Source organism: Ochotona curzoniae, unplaced genomic scaffold (genome assembly GCF_017591425.1).
Source record: "Ochotona curzoniae isolate NIBS_2020 unplaced genomic scaffold, NIBS_Ocur_1.0 scaffold_3223, whole genome shotgun sequence".
Classification (NCBI taxonomy): Eukaryota; Metazoa; Chordata; class Mammalia; order Lagomorpha; family Ochotonidae; genus Ochotona; species Ochotona curzoniae.
In genome coordinates this window covers 15151930-15176722 of record NW_024467108.1, presented here as the reverse complement: position 1 = coordinate 15176722, position 24793 = coordinate 15151930, and the positions used below count along the sequence as shown (strand labels likewise).

General features: G+C 37.2%; 1 protein-coding gene across 1 annotated transcript in view; it reads left to right on the top strand.

Annotated features, from left to right (window-relative positions):
• GRM5 (glutamate metabotropic receptor 5) overlaps window positions 1–13598 on the top strand; it is a 454718-nt gene extending 441120 nt beyond the window's left edge. Inside the window, exon 10 of the mRNA XM_040963986.1 lies at window positions 12656–13598. Coding sequence (XP_040819920.1) covers window positions 12656–13598 — 943 coding nt within the window. The remainder of the gene's footprint in view (window positions 1–12655) is intronic.
• Window positions 13599–24793: the final 11195 nt, after the last annotated feature.

Here is a 24793-nt window from a genome sequence, read left to right as displayed (position 1 = left end):
GTTACCCCAGCTTGTCCACTCCATAAAAATGACACCATAGGATAATTCATGTGCCTAGGGGATAACATGGAGTTATTCCTGATAAGCACTAAGACTCAATATGCCATAAAAAATTCTTAGGAGTGTTCAGTCATTGCCTACATCTCTCAGATGATAACCCTGGATATTAGATTTTTCTCATGCTAGTCTGGATTGAGAAAAGAGGCAGGTTTTGGGTGGTACATACAGTAACAGTTCTGCATGTTAAACAAATCAAACTAATTTAGGTTAGAACTAGATCTGCAGAGGAAGACACTCGGTGTCTGCTGGACAAACAGTCCAGGTTTACCCACAATAGCAAGAGATCATTGCACATGCTACAGAAAAGGCATCCTCTTAGAGATACCATCTCAGCCCTCCAAAGAGAATTAACTGGGAATAAGTGGCCTCCCCTTTTTAATTTCTCTAAATTTCTATAGGAGTAAACAAACACAGGAAGACAAAGAAATCCTCCAATGAGATAAGAAATCTTCCTCTTGTGAGGAGAAAGAACTAGAAACATGCAGAAAGACTAAAATTCACAAGGCTTTTGTATATTTTTCTCCTCAATATTCATTTTTATAAACACATACAACACACATACATACGATGTCATGTATCCAGAAGAAAGTAACATTAATAATAGATATGAAGGGGAAAATGTCAAAAACAATAGAAATGTTAACCATTTGTAAGTTAGAGATTGCAGTGCAATGTTAATTTTAATCTTCTCTAAAAATTGTTGGAAGAAGTAGGAAAAGGACAACAGCTCATATATGAAACATTTATGGGGAATCTTGACTGTGAGTCATAGTCAAGCTTTTCATTTACTTTACAAGCATCTGAGTTGCTTCTGTGGCCATGGCTGAACAGCCATTCCCAGGGAGGGGCTAAGAGAAGCTCAAACAACCACAGAAAACCAACAGTGTTTCTCTGCATCTCATTTGCCTGTTTCTCTTATGGCACAACTATAGAGTAAATAGCACCCTGTGAATTCATGTCTGAATAATGATCCCATCTGCCCGTTAGGCAGGGAAGTTTTACCATGTTTGTAGTAATAGAAGATAACTACCATTCTATCTATGGGTGGGAAGACTTATATATTTACTTCCTAAATTCTGCCTTTTTCTTTCCACCCCCCCCCCCACATTGGAAATGGAATGAAAAACTTAGTACACACAAGCTTTCTGAACCTCTATATTGCATTTTCCCCCTTGGATATTTTTCCTTCTGCCTGAATGTAGTGCAGTCTGTTATCGTTTCATTTCCACAGTCTCAGTGATTTTCAGAGCATAGTCTTCCAGATGCAGAAGTGAGAGTCCTAAGCAAGCAGCTGCTCTGGAACCCAGACACCTAGAAAGTCCACCTTCAGGAATCAGTTACCATCTCCTGCCTCGGTACCACGTGCCATCAGAGTGTTGGCATCTGTGTTGAAAAGCTTATATTGTGTTCCATGAAAACCAGGCACAAAGAGTACAAGGCTATCAATAAGCCAAAATTAGCAGAGCTCTTGAATATATGCTCTCCCTCTCCTTCAACACGTATGTTCTCCTCCAAAGCCACTCCACATTCTCAAATACTTTGTGCACTAATATTACATGTTCTGTTTCTACTGAAGCTTCCCTCCTTTTCTGCTTCTATTCATTTTCTCAAACCACTATTTCTGTTCTACCTTGCAAATCTCTATTCAAGTGTCAAACCCCAATTCTAACATCATGCCACTTTGAATCCTTACTGAAAATTATATAATCCTCTTATTGTTGCTCACTTATAATCCTAAAGTTCTGTGTTTGCCTCTGAAATTGGATATTAAGTGATTGCATATTTCTCACTAGAATTGATGTGTTTGGTAACTTCCTTAAGATCTATTATTATTTGAAAGGCAGATTTTACAGAGAAAACAGAAGGAAAAACAGAGAGAACTTCTATCCACTGGATCATTCCCCAAATGGCCACAGTGGCCAGAACTGCGTCTACCCAAAGTCAGAAACTTTTGGGTCTCCCATGTGGGTACAGTGGCCCAAGGATGTGAGCCATCCTCCACTGCTTTTCCAGTCCAAAAGCAGGGAGCTAGATCAGAAGTGGAGTATCTGAGTCTAGAGCCAGTAGCCCCATGTGGGATGTCACCACACAAGCCCTGGGTTTATTCACTTTTACATCAGTATATTTTCAGTTCCTATCCCTACTTTGGGTATAATGATTCACTCAATAAAATCACAAATTGGGCCTTTTTGTATGTAGGTAGCAGCACTGTTCTAGTGTTCAGCAAAGTATAAAATAATCTCTCCATATAAGATCTGATGATGTTAAAAGTAAAAAGCAGAGCATGACACGATAGTGTAGTGGTTAAGGTCCTTGCCTTGAACGCACCAGCATCCTATATAGTCACTGGTTCTAATACCAGTGGCCCTGATTCCCATCCAGCTCCCTGCCTGTGGCCTGGGAATGCAGTCAAGGATGGCCCAAGACTTTGGGACCCTGCACCCATGTGGAAGAACCAGAGGAGGCTCCTGGCTTCGGATCGGCTCAGCTCCAGCCGTTGCGGCAGCTTGGGGAGTGAACCATTGGACGGAAGTGTTCCTCTCTGTCTCTCCTCTCTGTATATCTGCCTTTCCAATAATAAATAAATAAATAAATAAATATAAAAAGCAAACAACAAAAAATTGGATTGAATTGAACCTGTCACTATAAATCAGTGTTCCAGAACACTAAGTCTTAAATTGATGAGGGAATGGAGGTGAAGCAACACAGTACACAGTTACGAAGTCAAGTTTCAAGAATTACTAGAGGAACTTTTCATAAACTGTATTCTTTGGAAAAGTAGATCAACTACAAGAGATATTCTCTGACGAGCAGAGGAAAGTAAAAGCAGCAATGCAGGTACAAGTGACAATGATACAGTCAACACTACAAGTCCATTACTAAAACCTCATGGAAGATGGAATTAATATATGTTTGTTTTGATGCAAAGACATATGAAATCAATGCATAAATTTTCATAATACGGATTTTCTGGGAACTTTCTGATTACCCCTCATAAATGTAAAAACTTTTTTTAGAGATTGTCCATGAATGTTTACATTAGCCAAAGATTCAGAAATTATTTTGATCTTTTTGATCTTAAAGCCACTTTATTCACAAATTCTTTTTCTTTCTATGATGTTTATCTGTTAATTTTACTCAAAAATATATTGACAAAAATATCAAAGTTATGTCTTCCAAGCAACTTATAATAATCTTCGAAATCTCTTAAAAGTTATAAGACTAGCAAAAAACTGAAGTCTAATTTTTGTGATTTGAACATGAATTACTGGTTTTAAGTATCACAAATACAAACCAAGTTTGTAATACCCTTTACTTATGTTTTCAAGTGAAGAGTATACTCTGTTTACGGTATATTAAATTGGATAGTCTCTAGATTGTGAAAAGCATAACACAAAATGGCAAACGGAATACACTGATTCCATGACTTTTATCCCATTTTCTTCTCAGTCTTCTTATCTAACACCCTCTTGATTAGAAAAAATAAGGATCTAACCTAATCTATTTTGCTAGGCTGCCATCCTGGCTTGTGAAACACACATATGTTTGCATATACACACATACCTACAAATACTTATGACAGCTTCGCTAATTCATGACCTGTGTGGAAACATTCTTATATTTCTTTGAGACCGGAGATTTTAGACTTTTTTATTTTCTTCGAAATTTTAAGAAAGAATAAGCAACCTGCACATGGTCATCAAGCTTAAACTGCCATTCTGTAGAGGCCAATGTGATGAGAGAGAGATTTTCTGCTTTAATTCTGACCTGAAGATGAACCTAACACATTGGAACAGTGTCCATAAATCTTGATCTCATTTCCCCAGTAGATGGAAGATACCTAATACATGCAAAAGCCAGGCAACAGTGCTAATTCATAGGGAAAAAATGATCATTTAATTCAATGATTCAAGTATGATTTTGAACTGAACTCCTTGTTTTAAAAAAAGGGATTTATTCATTACTTTTGCATAAGGCATTTTACTTTGAACAGGGAACTCAAAGATATATGAAATACACTTTTTGCACCTAACTTTTGCTATTATACTTCTAATGCATTCAAAGTTGACTGTGGTTTTATGTCACTACATTTTCCTTCCCTCTAGGATCAACAGCTCTTTGAATACTACAGGCTTTAGTATAAAACATAGGAATAGTTACACCTTGAAATATTTTCTGCCCTTATACACAAAAGTTGCTTAAACTTCTCTAAATCTTAGTTTTATAGTCTGTAAAATGGGTATGTTGCTGATGACTGCTTCACAGATTCTTTTGAGAAAATGCCATGCATATGAAAAAAAATGTGCAGCTATTTAGAAAAATTAATTTAAATATGATAAGCTCTATATTCATACATATGTAACATTACATACATTACAAGGGAAATAAAAATGATAATCAGGAACATCAGCTATTTTCTTGTGTACCTCTATCGATTAATTTTCTGAGTCCAAAGAAAGAACATATTCACATAATTTCTGAAGAACAAGGAAAGTTACATAAGCAAATAAGGGTGCCCAGGGTTACTTCAGAAGTTATTTTAGGGGCCCCGTGCGTTGGCCTAGTGGCTAAAATCCTTGCCCTAAACACTCCAGGATATATGGGTGCTAGTTCTAATCCTGGCAGCCCCACTTCCCATCCCACTCCCTGCTCATGGCCTGGGGAAAGCAGTCAAATATCACCCAAAGCCTTGGGATCCTGCACGCATGCGAGAGACCTGGAGGAGGTTCCAGGCTCCTGGCTTTGGATCATCTCAGTTCAGACCGTTGCGGTCACTTTTGAAGTGAATCATCAGATGGAAGAGCTTGCTCTCTGTCTCTCCTCCTCTCTGTATATCTGACTTTGCAATAAAAAAAAAAATAAACCTTTATAAAAAAAGAAGCTACAATCAGTGCATGACTGATAATGGAGGAAAAGTTAAAGTCCCAGTAGATGGTGACTATGCACCCTTAAAAAAAGTTATTTTAATAATGCAAGAATACAGTGCCAAATATCCTGGTGATCCAAGGAGAATGACAATAAGTTTCTATTCATAACAGTTGCACATTTTCTACAATAAGAAAAATAATAAGCCCTCTCTCTTTTCTATAAACCTGCCTTTCAAACAAAATTCTTTTTAAAAAGGAAAAGAATCAAGAAATGGTCCTCCAAATATCCAAGTAACCTTAATAGATTAAAAAGATACTGATGATAAATCTGCAACCACGATTCCTGCCTTGAAACTAAACACCCTTCACCACGTTTAATTTACAAACTTTAGCTGAGATGCATCAACATTGAAGGAAGATGTTTGCCTAAACAGATTATTTTTCCTAACACTCACCACCAGACTCCTGGGATGTTCCCCTATCCTACAGTCAGTCCTTCAGGACTCACCTCTACAATACCCGAATGAACAATTCAGAGCTTCAGATTTCATTGCCAAGTTAATTTATGAATAAACCATACTCATTGCCATTTCTCTGGAAGCTTCACCAAGACTTGTCCTGTTATCCCCCTGGATACGCATGCATTGCATCTTGACACCCCACACAGAGTATGTGGCAATAGCAGTAATGAGTAGATTTAGAATGAGATTTGGTGTACTGTTCTTCATTTTCTTTCATTTGAGCAATTTATGTAAGTTCAATACACCTCACCTTTCATATATTTAATAGAGACTAATAATAATACCTTTCCATACCAGGCATTCAAGATGATATGAAATACTTTGTTTCTCTAATACTCCTAGTCCTTATACTGTGGGGCAGGCACCAAACTAAGCACATGACACATATGGCGTTCCTGTCCCTGCAGTGCTCTGGGTTTAGTGAGGGTATATCTTGATTGTAAGTTATTAGAAATACAATTTGGAAAGTGCTATGTGAGACAGCTGTTGTGAAGGTCAAATACCGTAATATATTGAAAGAGCAAAATTGTGCTCAAATGGGAGCTATTATTATTCCAGAACCCTTCTTTGCCTTTAATCCCAGAAGCGTGTTTTATTCAAGATTTAAATGAAGCTGAATGGCTCCATAAAGTGTTCCTCACTGCCCCAACCACAGCCACAAAACAGCTGTTTCTTGTTTGTTCTATCTTTACTAAGTTGTAATTGAGTGCTAGGGTAAGGGTTGGAAAAGAGATTATTTCCTGCCTTGGGAAAAGAAGAAGAAAATATGAAACATTAAAGCTGCTTGTAATCAGAGCAGTTCAACTAAATCCCAAAACTTAATGTCAGGATGAGGAGTGCTTCTGAGTTCAGGTAATTGAATTAGACATCAAAAGAAATAGATTAATTTAAGCAAGAAAACTCTATGGGGGGCTCGACACAATGCCAGTGTTTGACACATGCTCCTGAGTCACATCACATCCTACTTTAAGACATTGCCTCTTGATAGGGACTACGGCAGAAAGCAGCAGCTGCACTGGTGCTATTGAGCACATTTAAAGTCTACTATGAATGGAACTGACAAGAGCTTTTGTTGGTGTCAAACTCAAGACCAGGGAGAACAGGGCAGAGCAGTTTTCTTGCACCAAGGAGTTTGGAAGGGATGACAGACCCGAAGAGAGAGTCTCTGGAGGAGTTATCAGACACATGCCGTCGTGGTACTTGAAAGCGGGGAAAATGCACCTCACAGGGATGAGAGAACGGTTCCCTCATTACTCGGGTGAAGTATGTTATTAATTGGATTTTGTTTATCTGTGATTTTTTTTAACAAACACCCAAGCTGTAAGCCTTCATTAAGCCCCATTTTATTTGTAAGTTCTTCCTTGTAATTTCCTTTCAGATGAGCAACTTTTTCTCTGAATTTCTCTGAAACCATCAAGAAAAGAGCCAAAAAGACAAAGATAAGTGTCTTCTTTCAGGGTAGTTTTTATATTAATACATCCCTTTCCATCCTAATTTTTCTTGCACCTATTAATATCCTAATTTCATATCTTTGTATTATTGCAAGAAATCCTTAAATCTACACTGGACACCACTATTTTGTTTATATCAGTCTCTTTGGCTCTTTAATGCTCAAAGGACTAATCAACTTAGCAAACATTAACTAGGTATGCTTTCCATCAAGCAGGGCCAGAATTGATGCGATACTAGCAAAAATGTCAGCAGATGAAACTGGAAGGAGAGTTTAAAGATTATGACCTGATGTCTGCATTCAAACTGTTTCTTTTGAAATAGAAAAAGAACAAATACAGAGAATATTAAATAGCATAGAATTCTTTTAATGAAGAATGCAACAGAAAAGATGCTAGGTACTTCTTAGTTCATCCTTTTACAGATTTAATGTGTGGATTCCATATGGATTTGCTAATTAGCCCATTGCTCTGGTCAAATATCTGTTGCAGATGCTGACAAAGAGATCATGATTAGGTGTAACAGGCTATTCCTACAGCAAATGAAAGAAAAAGGAAAAAGACTATCACAAAGAATCATTACAGCAAAGTAGTCCAAATTCCACCCTCTAATTCCTGAACTTTTGCTCAAACTGAACTATTGGTTATCTTTGAGCATTCCCATGGATTCCATACTTCTGTCACTGCTATCCTTTATAAAGGTAATACATACTTGTCATAATCTTATCAAGGTTTATAGGCAACCCTCCCCCCCATATAGGCAAGCTATAATCCTGACAACTACTGCCGGAAACAATTTCTTCCTCTTGGCAACTGATGAATTGCATGTGACCTCACTGGAGTGGTGACTTATTCTCATGCTCCAGTGTCATCTCTTTCCTCGCCTCCAGCCTCCTGACAGCTTTCCATTTGCTTCCTACCCTCAAGGTCCTACATTTGGGGAAAATTACCACTTTCTGTCAAAGTACCTCCCATTGTTTGCTTTCTGCCATGCAGATCTTCTCTCAAATCTGTTTTACTCAGGGATGCCTCACATATCAATTCCTCTACCAAAAGGCATTGATGAGTCAAAATGATTGGACTCAGGACCATTATTGTGGTGCAGCTATGTGCTTACACACTGAATCCCAGAAAAGATCCTACATAGGTCTCAGTTCAGGTCCTGGTTGCACTGCTTCTGCTCCAGCTCCCTGATGGTGTGCCTGGGAAGGCAGTGGGGAACTACCCATGTACTGGGGCTCTGCCAACCACAGGGGAGACCCAAATGGAATTCAAGACTCCTGACTTGGCCTGCCCATGCCTCAGCAGCTGTGACAATTTGGGGAGTAAACCAGGAGATGAAAATCTCTAATTTCCTTTGTAAGTACTAGAGGTCCCAACATGTGGATCATTTTCAAGTGGCTTCGCAGACCACTAGTGGGGTGCTGGATCAGTAGTGGAGCAATTTGGAGACGAACCAGTGCCCATATACCATGGTTGCCATTGCAGATGGTAGCTTTACATGCTACACTGCCACAAATACCCCAAAATACATTTTAAAAAGTAATTTTATTAAAATCAATGCAAGCCATGTGTTTTTACTTATAGTTGAAAGACATACGTTTTTAAAACAGTGAAGATTTAAAATTATAGCTGCAATTACATCATGCACATCTACTGGTATTACAAAACAAGTCAGTAACAAAATGAGACAATTAGTACTACTCGTAAAAAGAGATATAAGGGTGTTTTTGTTTTGTTTTGCTTTGTTTTTGTATCTGTTGAGAGAATATATAATCAAACAAAAACTTACTCAAAATACATATCTGCAAATATCACTTGAAGCTTTCCTTTCATAGATAAAAGGCAGATAACTTTGAGAAGGAAATATTGATAGTGTAAAAATCATGAAATTGAGCTGGAAATCATGAGATGGTATTATTTCCACATTGTCATTTGCTAATGGTGCAGCCTTGACCAAATCACTTTATCTTTGCAGATTTCTCATTTTTTGAAAAGGAAACATATGTAGGTCCGCCTACCTTTGTCAGTCAGAGTACACAATGCCACTGTAAGAGGGTCTGGACTTGATCATTATGTCTGTGCTATGGAATTTAGGGCTTGACTTCATTTCCATTAGTTCAAGTATGTTCTTCTCTTCATATGTCTCTAACGCATCTATTATGACTATTTAAAATGTCAGAAACATAGCTGTTTATATCCATTTATGCCATTACTGGGGAAATTTATATAGAAGATTTTTTCATTTTCTCCCATATTATGGCATGATGCTTAGTGTAATCTTCAAAATCAGTGTGTCAGGTTTTAGGCAAAGCTCAGAAAAAAAATCCTTCCACCTACCTTGTAATGTTTGAGTATAAAATATGAAATTCCTCATTATGTTTCAAAAACTACACTACTATATGTTGCAATTCAAAGAAAATTATAGGGAATAAAATATATTGACAGAATCTTAAAGAAATGAACAGAAAATGAAACTGAAATTGCAAATTTTCTGCTTACAATGTTCTTAATGCTGAATTTCCTTCTTGACCTAATATTTTCCAGTGTCATCCCACAAGCATTTGCTATTAAAATTTCAAGCGGTTCTTTTACAAAATATCTGCATATTATCAAGTTCAAAGCCAAGCTATATCTTATTCTGGCTGCTCCCCTTATACAGAGTTCACAAAAGAGGAGTTGGAATTCAGATGCTATTTGATAATAAAGCACTTGCTAAATTTAGAGGAGAACTTGAGTACTCCAATGCTCTGAAGCCTGGTAGCTTAGGAACATTCTACTAGAAAATGTAACAAAAGAGAGTAAGTTTGTCTTACATTTTAATTTGGAGAAATAAAAGGAATTTTAGTTGCTTGTATGGTTCATACAACACTAAACCAGTTCATAGACTATTGATCAATTGTATAATATAAGCACAAATATGAAAAATTCCATAATTTTGTTTAATTATATACATAGGGTGGTCAAACATTGCTAATATTTGCTTACTGATGATGGTGTAGTATGGCAAACTATTTTTTTGCAGGTTTAGGCAGATTAATGGAGAAATTGCTTAAAGATCACCTAGCTGATACTCAGAGCCTGCTTGAAATGAAAAATTATTGCAATGTCCGGCCTGGAAGGGAAGAAATGAGGAAAAAAAGAAAAGGTAGCAGGTGTTGTTTTAGCAGACAAAAAAACAAACAAAAAAACCCTCAAATAACATTACTGAAATGCTTTTTAATTTTCAGGAATACAAAGTAAATTATCACAAACAGAGGACACTGGGCTACACATAGGATATTTTGCAGAAGGGTTAATAGGGAAAGGAGCAGAAATTTCCTTGGGCTTGCTTTCCAGATTGAGCAAACCATTTTGTTCTCTCACTTTCTCTTCCATTCCTCTCTTCTCTTCCTCCTTTCCTAACACTGGAAATACCCTTCCCCCCTTTTTAGTCTCACTTTCCGTGGACAAACATACAATCTCAAAAGTTAACAATTACTTCAGGGATAATACTATTTCATATGAAAACATATATGAAATAAAGTCCTCACATTTGGACATATTTCTAATGTCTCCTATGACCATTTCCATTGTTACTCAGATGGTCTGGTGAGCTCTCTCCCTCGTGCAAACTGACAGCAAAGATACTATAGGAAGATATGCTATTGCTCTGAACAGTATTGGTTGGTCAGGAAAGTTTGCTTTTCACACACAGACCTCAACGTTCAACGTGTTATCATGCTTGGCCAAAGTTTGTCCCTGCTAACACCCAGAGTCGTGTTCTGTTATGCTAAAGGATGGAAAGGGAGAATATGAATATTACCAAAGTAGAAGAAAACAGTTATTTGTCTGTTTTGTTAAAATTAAAAGGAGTCTAATTGTCCCAAAATACTAGTGGTCCTTTTCCAGATGTCTATTTCTTATCCCACAGGTAAGAGAAACACAGTATTTGGTAATTACTCTCAAAATCAAAGATTCTAAGTAATCATGTCCATGTCTTCTTTGCCATATTGCAGAAGTTATTGAACTCTTGGGAGGGAAAAAAATTAAAAAAACAAAATGTAAACAAAAATTCTGAAACAACTAGAAAGGAAAGTCAGCCATGTGGCAGTGCCCATTCTGCTACCATGGATGTCTAGCAACCTTGAAATCCAGAACTGATTTGTGCATTTTTTTTTTCTGAAGATGAATGTATTGCAGGGCAGGGGTGAGAAGGTAGCAGGCTCCCAAATTGCGAGTGAAACTAGGCTGCAATGTGTTGGGTGCACTACATGGAATGAGATTTCATGGGAATGGAAAGGGAAAAGAAGCCTGCAAAATGCAAAGGGACAGATGCTTGGAAAGCAGCGTGGCGAGGAGGCACGGATATATCGTTATATGTAAAGATTCTGTCTAGTATCAAGGGAACAGGTGTCCAGAGAGAGTGAATTTTATTTGCAATCAGGCAGCCTCAAGGTAAGAGGGTTACAAACAGAACTCAAACCCCTGCCTAGCAAAGACGGGGACCCCACCCAAATGGGAAGCCAGAGGAGCAATGGGAACACAAGGGAAAAAAAAAAAGCTACATGTTTTTCAGATTGTGAAAAATCTGGTTAGAATTACTTTAGGAGTAAGGCAATGGAGTATTTGTGAAGAGCAATGATCTCTGGAACGTAAAATCAGAGTCTCCTGGGTCCATGCCTGGTATCGTTGACAAACAGCCTCGATGTGTTGTAGGAATAATAGAGTTTAATATTGAGAGATGGAATGGAATTCTTGAGCATCTTTCATACTCAGCCTGCTCAGGGCTATCTCTTATCTACTGTCCTTTCAGAAAAACGGTGTGGCCTAAACATCACAGACTTGTTTGTGAGGAGAACTCACACTGGTATCTCTCCACATGGCATCCCTGAGGAGCAGGCCATGTCCTGTAAACATGCATGGGGTTCCTAGGAGTCAGGTTCCAGAGGTGGGGTCACCTCTTAGCCGTAAGGAGAATACAGATTTCCAGGCTAAGGCACCAGCTACAACTTCATCACAACACATTTCAGACCCTGAAGCAGAGACTAAACAATACTGCTTAGTCAAGAGAGGATGAAAAGGCCTTTTAAACATGCCAGGCATCACCCCTCAAGACCCCAATTGGAGAATGCTACTCGAAGTTCCCATTTAAGTAACTCTCCTTTGTGGAACTGTTATACAGGCTTCATATCTAAAAATAAATGTGACAAGTTCTATGAAGTAGAAAATTCCTAGTTAATTGTAAATCTGTCTGTGTGTCCAATGAATTTGTGCTTTCCAACAGTTAAGCTAGACTCTATAGGCCAGTCTCCAGAGTCAAAAGCTGAACTGGGATCACCCATTCACTTGGATATTTTGACCCCTTCCTTTCCTGCCCCTAGTGGGTCGAGGTCCTATTTGCTAAGGGTCCACTCCAAGGGTCCGGCTGTTAGGAGGCACTGCCTGTCTCACACACTATTGCACGCGGCCCTGGCACCCAAGCCCCTGCATCAAAGCTTCAGTAGTTGCTGCACACACGGAGGGCCAAAACGACCGCAGAATCCTGATCGACACCCCTGCTTCCTTACTCACATCCCTCTGACGCATGTTCACAACACACTGAAGGCCTACTCAGATAATGCAGCCTGAAACTGAAAACAAGTCACTTCCAAGGGCTTCCATGGTTTCCTAAATGAGAATAAAAACCCTAACCACTCCGGAGCCCTGTGACCCACCAGTGAAGCGCATGGGATCCTTTTCGGATCTCCTCAGTCACATCTCTCCCTTCTCTCCACAGCTCCAATGGAAAATCCGTCACATGGGCCCAGAATGAGAGGAGCAGCCGAGGGCAGCACCTGTGGCAGCGGCTGTCCATCCACATCAACAAGAAAGAGAACCCCAACCAAACAGCTGTCATCAAGCCTTTCCCTAAGAGCACCGACAGCCGTGGTGGCGGCGGGGGCGGGGGCGGCAGCCTGGGCTCGGGCGCAGGGAGCGCGGGCCCAGGGGCCGCTGGGGTGGCAGGCAGCACCGCATGCACGGCTGGTACCGGTCCTGCTGGGCCCGAGCCTCCTGACCCCAGCCCCAAGGCGCTGTATGACGTGGCTGAGGCTGAGGAGCAGCTGCCTGCACCTGCACGGCCACACTCACCTTCGCCCATCAGCACGTTGAGCCGGCACGCGGGCTCAGCCAGCCGCACTGAGGACGATGTGCCATCCCTGCGATCAGAGCCTGCAGCGCACAGCAGCTCATCTCAAGGCTCGCTCATGGAGCAGATCAGCAGCGTGGTGACACGCTTCACCGCCAACATCAGCGAGCTCAATTCTATGATGCTGTCCACCGCAGCCCCGGGCCCAGGTGTGGGCGCCCCGCTCTGCTCGTCTTACTTGATTCCCAAAGAGATTCAGTTGCCCACGACCATGACGACGTTTGCCGAAATCCAGCCTCTACCAGCCATCGAGGTCACGGGCGGCCCACAGCCCACGGTGGGGGCCCTGGCAGCAGCTGGGGGTGGCACCATGCGGGAGAGCCCAGGGGCTGGGCCCGAGGCCGCAGCCGGCAAGCCGGACCTGGAGGAGCTGGTGGCTCTCACACCACCATCCCCTTTCCGGGATTCGGTGGATTCCGGGAGCACAAGCCCCAACTCGCCCGTCTCTGAGTCAGCGCTCTGTATCCCATCGTCTCCAAAATATGACACTCTTATCATAAGAGATTACACTCAGAGCTCCTCCTCCTTGTGAAGGTCCCTTCACAGGCATAGGCACCTGCAAGGCCTAGGTGAAAGATGCCAAGGACCCCCGCAGTGGACCCGTGAGATTCATAGTGCTATTTCACCACAACTGACCGAGACACCGACCACAGATCTTTGGGCAGATTTTCTTCTAGTGGCCTTAGAAATCATGGGCTTTTATGAAACACTGCTTCGACTCTTGAGGGCTGACTAGGAGTCTGCGAAAACAACTGTGCATCAAGTGCATTGCTCTAGGAAAGCAAGGAGTGAAACAGTGTCGTGGAGGGAGAAAAGACTTGGTTAAGAAGCAACTGTAAAAAGTTTTTTGTTGTTGTTGTTTACTTTGATCCTTTCTCCCAAAAGTCTTGAATTCACCAAACATGAATGTACATTTTCTAACTAACAAGTCTGGGACCAAAACGTCCGCCTTTCTTTTTCCTTCTTTCCTGTCCCTTTTTCTTTCCATTTTTTCCCGCCCTTTTCCTGTAAAGACCTTGAAAGCAGTAACTTGGGCCCAGGATCCGTTGTTGTGTGTTCCAAGCATTAACTCACCACTGGACAGAGTGTGCTGCGCTAACACCTGTGCGTAACGACGTAAGCGCCTGCCAGAGACTCCCCTCCAACCTGGTCGTGAAATATTCTTCCAAAAGCCTGCATCTGGATTCCACCTAGTTATTTCAGATTCACCTCCATCAACCAAGAAAACCAGTGGAAGATTTTTTGACTTTTTCACCATGTTGCCAATCAATACTGGAGTAGCAAAAAAATAAATAACAAAAAAAAAAAAACAAACAAAAAATATTTTCTGGAACACTGTTTTGTAATTCATCCCCCTCACTGGGGAGCATTGTGTAGCTAGAAATTCTCTTTCTAATTCTTGCGTGTAAGCCCTGTTATCTCTTTGGTGAATCACAGCCACTCCCTAGGAATGCTGTTCCGTTAGTATTGCTCAAACAAACTACGCATCTGGGTTATTTTTTATTATTATTATTATTTTTTTGAAAAGCTGACGCACAATGCACTCCTCTGTTCTTTTAGAATCCCACCACTGGAAGAGTGGTCCATAGACCCAAGAAAGACTGTGACAACAAGAGAGACTGCTGAAAACAAAACAGCAAAAAAAAAAAAAAGACCCCAGAATCTTAACACTGGAAATTCTAAACCGCATCAAGTTAGCCGAGCAGATACAGCTCTGCCAGTGAGCAGTGGTTTTCTCTTTCCTTAGCTGCTCAAGTAAGGCAGCTATGAACTGTGACAGATTTTTTTTTTCAAAGCAATACAGATATTAAAACAGAGGAACCTTAATAAATAGTAACCATACAGTCTTTCTTAGCCATTCCAAAAATGAGGCAAAGCATTAATAATTTCCTGTTTAAAATAACTAATATGATTTTGTGCACTTCATACTGTCACTTTTTAAATACTACAGAAAAAAGATTTAGAGTTATTATAGATACACTTGTGCTTCGATGGGTTCATAAAGCTAGACTTCATGGATCAAGACCTGAATTTACTGTCATCTCTTTCTTTGTCCCATTGCAGCTATCCTCAGGTACCAAAGGTTTCTGACTTTTAAATTAGTAATAAGAGGAGGAAGTGTCCTATAAATTCAGTTGACCCAGCCTTATACTAAAGGTAGCCTTATGAAAAAGATTTGCTGTGAGGCACAAGCATATTTTTGGCAGAGAAAAACAAGACTTTTATTTCTTTTGCTCAGTACCTTATTTTGGCAAATATTTTCTTCTCACATTTATTCAAAAAGAAATTGTAAAAGGAAGTCTCTCCATTGGCAAAACTCATCATTCTCTGCTTGCAGATGAAATAGACACACTGCTTCTTGATAGATTCCTTTTCTGTAGTTTGTTCCTTTTGGAAAACGTAATGCAAATCTATCCACATAAAACATTAAAAACTTATCATCAGTTTATTATTGCAGTAATTTAAAGAAATTGCACTTCCCATGTAAGATTTGAAAACAGCATTATCTGAGCACCTTGATCTCAAATCTTAGTCTCTTGGAACAGTTGTGAGACCCAGCTGCAACTTGTGATTTGTTGAACACAAATACCTGCCTCTACCAAAAAACAAATGCTCCATCAACAGTACTTCTGGGTCCTCATGAAACAATGTGGCGCTCACCTGGGGATTACTATAATTTCATGTGTTGATACTTTTCCAAATACACTCTATAAAATTTAAGCTTTGTGTTATGAAATCTTTATCTTGAGTTTTGTTTTATTCTTAACTACAATAAGTTGTACCCTGTTGGTCAATAGAACATCTTTAATGTTCACCATTATCAGATTCCTTTTCTAAAGTTTTAGTAACTTACTTCCTTAAATACACTATCTTGTATAAAATATCATTAAAAATAAAACTGTAATACAAGTGTCAACTGATAATTCCATATCATAATCAGATGTAATATAAATGCCTGATCCAATCAAGGAATAATAGAATTCTTTTCCTCCAGTTCTGTAAGCTTTGCCATTTCATTGGATACATTGTATATTGGACCTAATATTAGTAATGTATTCTTGAGATCTTTTATTTTGGAATGATGCTAACTCTGTCTCTTTGCCAATTTTAATTCCAGGTTCCAAGTAATAAGTACAATACAAAGAACTGAATATTCCTTCTAGGGCTAGGATGTGAACTTCATAATTCATTTGGGTACCTACGCTCATCTAATTTTCTTGAAAACAGTCTATTCCTGGTACCCAGTGATAATTCAATCGAGACCAGCACTGACAAAAACAAAGGGAAGCGTACCGAGACATGCAAAGGCTCAGCAAACTGACCCTAAAGATGAGTTTAATTTCAGGATGGAAAAGAAAAGACCTGATTTGATTACATTATATTGACCATTCTGAACAGTCCACTCATCTTTCTATTTTGGGAAATGAATGAGGTCGGCTGAAAAGACCAACGACGTCTGAGCTGGGAAGAATCATCTTTCTTGCTAGGGGTAGGAAGCAGAAGGGAAATAATGAAAGGAAAATCTTAAAAAATATGTCTGATTGATGCAAGGGAAGAAAGGCATATTCCCCAATACACTAGGCTTAAAGTAATAGCCTATCCCACACTATTGAGTTACCAGCAAGGGCTCAGGAAGGCTACGGACCATTTCTGACTACAGCTGAATTGCAGAATATCTCTGCTACAGTTCTGAGACTTCCAAACCAGGAATTGAACATTCTTTTTAAGGAAGAAACACACACACACACACACACACACACACACACACACACACACATCACATCACATCACATCACATTTCCTACTAGTCTCTCAGCTAATGTACATGTTTTGGAGATGTCAAAGGTATTACCTGAGTTCACATTTAGCAACAGCTTATTAATAACCCTCAAGCTATCCGAATCTCTATAGTTATCATTTACAATTTTATACTGTGAAAAAAATATAGATCAGTGAAAGCAAAAAGATAAATGAGAATTCATTATGAGAAGGTCTGAGGCCTGGAAGATTTTTCCACTGTCTATTGAAGAATGAGACATGTGTAAAGTAGTTGGCAGGATTTCACTGATCTTCCCAATGTGAACAAATATACTATGTATATTGTGTGTATTTCTAGAATTCAATGGCAGCTGCTGGTTGTGTTGTCATTAGAAATCTATATAGAAATATAGATGTTTTAGAGAGATGGTGCCAATTCTAAAAGACTTCTGTGGGCTACAAGTGCTTGTACTTACTTTTTTGCACTTATAACTGATTTGATTTTTAAATTGTGTGCGAGTATGTGTTTTTCTGTTGTTGCAGCTTGTACTATTAAAATAATAGAGAATGTTAAATTATTTTGATGTGAACTGCAAATGATTTTTTCATAAAGTTTAACATTTTTATCAGCATTGTTTCACTTTGTACTTGTATAAATGTGTTTCGTTTTAGCATTTTAAAATACACTTGCCTGTTTCTCAGTTGTCAATATCATGTTACAGTTGGTGTTTGTGAAAGTTACTTTTTGAAAAATATTAAAAAAAAAACAAACTATGATGACTTTAAGATTATTCCCGTAAAATGCTTAAAATGTTGTCTTAATAGTTTTCTAATATGAAAAGAATCATTCTATTAACTATTTTTAAATTCTGAATGATTTATACATTTGAATTTCAGGGTGTACAAAGAGTGAACAATAGATTATAGTGAAAATATAAACCAATCAGAGATGCTTTCCACAAAAACACCAAAAATATTTTTAAGACATAAATCAATAAATACCTTTTCCAAAAAGGAAATTAGGGAACATTTTGTTTTTGTGTCTAGAGATGTACATTGTAAAACAAATTCCAAAATTATCTGTGCTGATAGAGGTAATGTCACACAGATAGACGTTTCCATGTGTATGTTTGTGTTTCTTTAGGAGCAATACACTCATTTATATAGATATTATAACCTCAGCCCATCTATATGTGTTTGTGTATGTGTGTTCCAGGTAATCATAAACATACATGTGTATCCAGTTTTTTTTTTCAGAAAAACTTCATGTGTCAAAATCACTGTGTTAAAACTTTAAAAATGTGAAACACAGGCAAATCTTCCTTCTGCTCATTCAGCCCCCCGAAGCCCACCAGAACTTAGCTTGTGGGGACCCAAGCCGTGAACCATCCCATGCAGCATCCCAGGGTGCACACATTTGTAGGAAGTAGGAAATTCAATGTGGAACTGGATGGAAAGGAAATCCAGACACCTTGATATAGGATGCATTCATCCCAAGTGATTCCTTAACATCTATGCCGCAAAGTGGCCCTCAGGACCCTTCCCTTTTTTTCTTAAACAAATTTGTCTTCCTTGAACACAAAATAGTAAATAAATAAGCAATCTAAAAACAGACTATAAAGCAGATGCTTGATGATGGAATATAGTACAGACTTTTAAAAACTTATCTTTTATATACTTCCTTGCATTATTATTACACCAATACAATGTTACATATCACTTACACTCATGTAAAACATGCACAGAAAAACTATCAAATTCTGTTCTTCAGTGCTCTCTGAAATAATATGAGTGGGCATGCTTTTATACAAAACTTGGGTAAAGTGGGATATCTGAACCAGAAAGATAAAAGTATCTTGTAAAAATTGGAGTTTTATAAAACTTCGTAAATCATGGAAGGTTATGCAAAATTAATACCCTATCACTATATAAAATTGAGAATACCTTGGCTGCTCTATAGATTAGTTTCTCTTTCTTTAAAAGATTTCAATGTTAATCACATGTAATGTTCTTTATATTTTCAATATGCCTAGTGCATTCTATAAGCCCAATAAAGACTAACTACTACTGGTGGCAATACAGTATTTATTATACAATTAATATTAGGCAGGAAGCTCAACTAGAATATGTCCCATTTCACTTGTGGAGCAGTAAAAATCATTTCCCAACTAAAATCATTTATAATAAAAGAAACTTATTAAGATTTGAACTCCTAACTAGCCTTGAAGTGTGCACCAAGAACATCTTTGTAAGTTTGACTATCACAGAAAAGATGCTATTCTTTTACTATAATCACTGCTGAATGTTGACCTGTTTTTATTATAGTGCATATAAAAGATTAGTTTGGGAAACCAAACAATTCTCAAACAATTTTTATGGCAGCGAGCTAGACGGATAGATGAGTCCATAGAATGATACAAAGCATTCTGGTACTCAGTAATATTACTATGTTCCATACTGTTTATTCATTTTTATTGTGTTAATAGATAAATTCTCCAAAGAAAATGTTTGAACTCAGCTTCCCTGGTTATTTTTAGAATCCTAAACCAAAGTATTGAAGGAAAATTCTAAAAGACTAAACATTTTCAATGAATATTGACACCAGGAAAAAGGCATTCATCTTTCATAGTACATATGCATTATTGAGTATATGTGACTTACAAACATGACTATGTGACACACATATAAGACACAAATTTGAAATTCATATAAAGGTTATATTATTGCTCAATGATTTAAAAAGAATGTTACATACTATATTTTTTAAATGGAATAAATTTCATATCATAAATTATATGATTGCTATATCCAAGAAAATCACACACTATAGTAACTGGCTTTTCTGAACCATCTAACCAGTAATGGGTAATTCATTAAAAGAATAGCTTCTATAGTTTTATAAGTTTGGGAGCTGTAGTAACACCAGGAAAGTAGCAGTCTTCACAACAGAACTTACCAGCCTTTACAATCCCAATATGTACAAGCTTTGTACAAATATACCTAACTCCTTAGAGTATAATTTCGTGGAACATATTTTGGAAATATGATGATGTGAAGCTATAATTTGTATACTTTTTCAATCAGTCTTTAAAAACTTTTATGATAATATCTTAACACTTTTAAGTCAGAAAACAGGGGCTGACACCTAACCAATACGAATCATTTAATGAACCATAGGTAGTCACCCTATTAATTTACTCATTTTCTTCCTTTTTTCTGATTTATGAGACCTTTATAACCTTATCTACTTTATGTTAACAGTCAAGCTATAGTTTTTTTTCTGTTTATTTTACTTTTTGGTCAGAAAGTTTTTGTTTCTTTGAACCACCACATCCTCAGGTGAAATGATAGGTGGGATAGAGTATTATTACAAAGATGCTGACCAGCCAGAGAAGTATATCACAAAGCATCAGAATGCTGTTAAAGTGTAAACCAAATGCTTCTGAAAACTATTTTCAGATTAAATTCACCTAGGTGAATAAACGATTAAAAATATATCTATGACGTATACCACACTAATGCATCTCTACCCCTGAATGTGGGATAAATTAAATCCCTTACTTCTGAATGTATATTTCCCCTCTATCATGGATTTAAATCACATTGTTAATCCTCAAACATCCCCCTTGATATTCCAAAGAGATATAAAGGTCTTATTCTGGGAAGACCACTGTAACAACCCAAGAAGGTTCAGCAACAAATTTCGAGGATTCCCTTGTCTAGTCTGGTCTTGTCGGTAGGAGAAGCCCCTGGGAATGATCTCGGTCTTTGTAGGGCAGTGCAAATCATCAAGTTCAGTTTCTTGGAAATAAGCGGGGAAATGTGATTCAACTGTTTCTATTGAGAACATGAGAAGATCCCAAGAAGAATGTGACCAATAATGATAGGACAAACAAATGAAAAGCCTGAATAAATTAAAGGAAGCTATGAAGGTAAAGGGAGAATAATGCATTTAGGTTATTGAGTTATTATTTGTTAAACTAGAACCATTAAATTACCCAATTCTGATGTATTCAAAGCACTAAGATAGGCAAATTCCAAATAAACAAAGTCAATTGCGATAATAATGTCCAGCAATAAATAATTCATAATGAAAGTCATTTTAAAAAGCATCGAAAGGATGTTTTAAATAGATAAAATACTACTTCAAAGACAAAAAGAGCATCAACCTTTATGAATAATATGATTTTAGAACTCACAAAAACTGACAGATACATAAACCAAAAATAGCCAAAATTACAATAGAGCTATTATATTGTACTCACAAATGCATCCGGAAATTGAAATAAAAGATTATACAAAATTTAGAAGAATCAAATGACACAAAAAGTAAGAATTGTCAAACAAGTCTATTTAGTCTTATTCTTCTTTATAGAAAACAGTGTTTTTCATTATCTTTATTCATCAAATCAGACTACTTTGTAAACTCCAGACAGCATAAATCTCAAGGCTATATTAACTGATTAAAGAAATATAATCTGAACTTTAAGACAGTTATACTCACTATTCTTAGATAGTTTAGTGGGGAAAGGAAAGCTTAAAATAAAGACTACTTAGAAATAAAGATTCATGAGAACTCTGGAGTAACCAAAGAATTATCCAAAGAAAACAATTTTATATTAAATGTGTGCTTTTTAAAGACTCTAAATCAATATTCAATTGTAGATGTTAAAAAGTTAAACATCTGTATAACCAATGCTAGCTAACTCAAAAATGCAAGAAGGCAACCCTCTAACAAAATTTTAAAATAATCATTTAAAGCAAAAACTTCATTTCAAAAGACAAATGCATCGATAGTTTATCCAACCTAATCAAATCACAAAAATCATAAATGACATACAAAAGAAGATATCAAAAGCCTCACATGAAAGAACTGTTATCCTTTAACTTCACTTTTCAGTAGTCTTTGAAACACTTATAAACAAAGAAATTACCAAGTAAAGCCTTATACTGAGAACTTAAAACTATAGGTGAGTGGATATATTATTCTAGCAAAATAAACTAGCAACAATAAGTAAAAACTCATGCCAATTATAAAAAAATCATATGAAAATTTTTAAATATCTTATTCTAAAAATCATGTTAAAATTGCATTATGGGAAAATGTCATAATATAAAAAGACACTTAAAATATGGACGTATTTACAATTCATTCACAAGACATTATTACTTTGTTATATAAATAAAAGCAAAATAATGTACAATAATTATAAATTATTCTAAATTTTCAAACAAAATTCTTATATATTAAAATATGTAGTTTAATAAAACCAATTGGACATCAGGAATGAAAATTATTTATCTTGAAAGCTTTTAAGTATTATTAAATTTTGCACAAATGTGTTAGGTTTACTCCATAAGCATTTTAAAGAGAAAAATGTGATCATTTTAATAGCCAATATGAAACCATTTCATAAAAATCAACCTCAGTTTCTAGTAAATTAAACAGCTAAAATATAAAAAAAGTTAGAATTCACATTAAATCAAGAATGAAACATTTGAATATGCATAATTTATAAAGCAATTATGTAATTTTTGTATAAAACAGGATTTTTTGAGAGCTAAATAGCAACTAATTTTGGTTATATTGGGATAATGGCTTCATCTAGGACAACTGCTTATGCCTGGCTTAGTCTGAGAAAATTAATTTAACGCCAGAACTAAAACCACTTTTCCTACCATTCAGTGTGGTGTTTCCCTTACCTTCTACATAAAACTCTCAAGACAAAGTATGTAACATGCTTCAGAAAATAAAATTACTGCTAGATTAATCTTCCTGAAGCATCTGTTGATTAGAATTTTAATATCCAAATTAATTATTTGAAAAGTCAAAAAGGGAAAAATTAGCTAGTTGCGAGCCTTGTGACTCTGGATAAGTGCTGCATTGTCAACCATACAGTGCTCAGAAACAATGTAAATCTGCTGAAGCAGTACTGAAATTTAAAGACAGATTTAATAAAACTTAAGTATGAAAAAGAAACTATGCCCTTGTTATATAGGTTAAAAAAAGAGGGTGTAGATGAGGATAATATTTTAGAACACTGCCGTAAAAGACTTCCAAAAAGCAAAATTTTTAAATAATTGGAGATAAATAGAATTGAGACAGAAAAACATTCAAGAAGAGCACGGCGTGATAGCCTAGTGGCTAAAGTCCTCACCTTGCACGCACCGGGATTCCATATGGGCACCATTTCCTTGTGGCCTGGAAAAGCAGTGGAGGATGGTCCAAAGCGGGGACCCTGCACCGGCGTGGGAGACCCAAAAGGGCCTCTGGGATCCTGGCTTCTGATTGATGCAGCTCCATTGAGGCCACTTGGGAAGTGAATCAACGAAGGTATTCCTCTCTGTATATCTGGCTTTCCAATAAAAAAAAAAATCTTTAAAAAAGTATTCAAGCAAAAGGAATAACACATCTACTGAAAAACAAAGTCCATATGGTGTTCAGAGAACTTGCAAAGGTAGAACTGCACTAGAGTTGCTTGCGAAGATGGTTCATCTCAGTATGGCCTAGGGTATGTGTCTCTTCACTGCTGGCTGATTTAGTTACACTAACGGTAACAGCATTAATGCTTAGATCTAATAAACTGCCATTCAAAATACAGAATATAAAATGCAAGCAACAACATGTGGATATGAAATTTGTTACTGCTATCTATTCTCGTGTGCACATGCATGTTTCCTTATTAATTGGAACACAAACGAACTCATCCAGTCAGAACTCAATTGGAAAGATCCTAAATTATCATATTTCAGAAAATATCAGAACTAAAGCTAACAGGTTGACATAGCCTAACTACCTCTGATTCATAGTTTATAAAAATAATTAAACGTGGGTTTTGTGGCTCAGCACTTAAGTTGCTGCAAGGGGTACCCACATCCCAGACTTAGGGCCAGTTGCAGTCTCAACACTTAGAATTCTAACCCTGCAATGCATCCAGGATGAAACAGATAATTTAAGTGTTTGGACCTCAGCCACCCATGTTCAAAGCTCGGTCTAGCCCTGGCTACGGCAGGCTTCTGGGATAGATATATCTTTCTCACTCTAATCCCTTTTAAATCAATGAAAATAATAAACAGTTCAGAAACACATGAACTTTTATAATAGCAAACAATGAGGAATTCTGACACGCATCAAGAAAATTACAATTTTGTTGAGAAAAAAAAAAGACTCAGGAGTACAAATTATATCACATCTAGTGTTAAGAGCTCCTTCCACTAAGATAAGCCATAAGCCTTCATTTCTAGACATCTTTTTCTATAAACTGAAGCAGTTGTCTTACATCAAAATTTCTGAGAATTTCAAAGTTATTCTAAGATCTTCATGCCATTAAGTCAACATATTCACTTTCTCTCTTTTTATTGTGATTATAACACTTAAGATGAGGTCACACTTAAATAAAAACCAATGTACGTTAGTTTCTTAAGATCTAACATAATAGCAAGACTTACTATGTAATATGTAATACATAACATGATCAAAAGTAAATGTCTGCTTGTAGGTAATTCTTAATCATTATCACTAAAAAAATATTGTTTCACAATTCTAAGGGAATGGTGGAACATTACATAATGTAATGATAGCTGTCCAATGTCCAAAGCGAGAAAAATGCCAGTTTTCTATTTATCCTTATAGTATATTTTAATTTAGAAAATTAATGAACCCCATAATAAGCGAAGCAGTTTTAATTGTATCAAGCCAGATAACAAAGTTTCACAAGTGAAAAGGGCATCTTCAGTGTAATAAATGAGACATGTCTGAGTAATGAACACCTCAGAACCAGCTCTGACTCAAAGGCAACACCCAGAACCAGTTTTACTAATATTCTTTCACATGCTACTGTCTGAACTTGAGGATGCTGTAGCATCCTAGCAACTTTTCCTTCTTGAAAGCTACACAGCTAGTCAGCTCACCTAGAATTCGAAACTTTCTTTCTTTCCAAAAAATACGTTTTTCTCTCTTCAAATCTA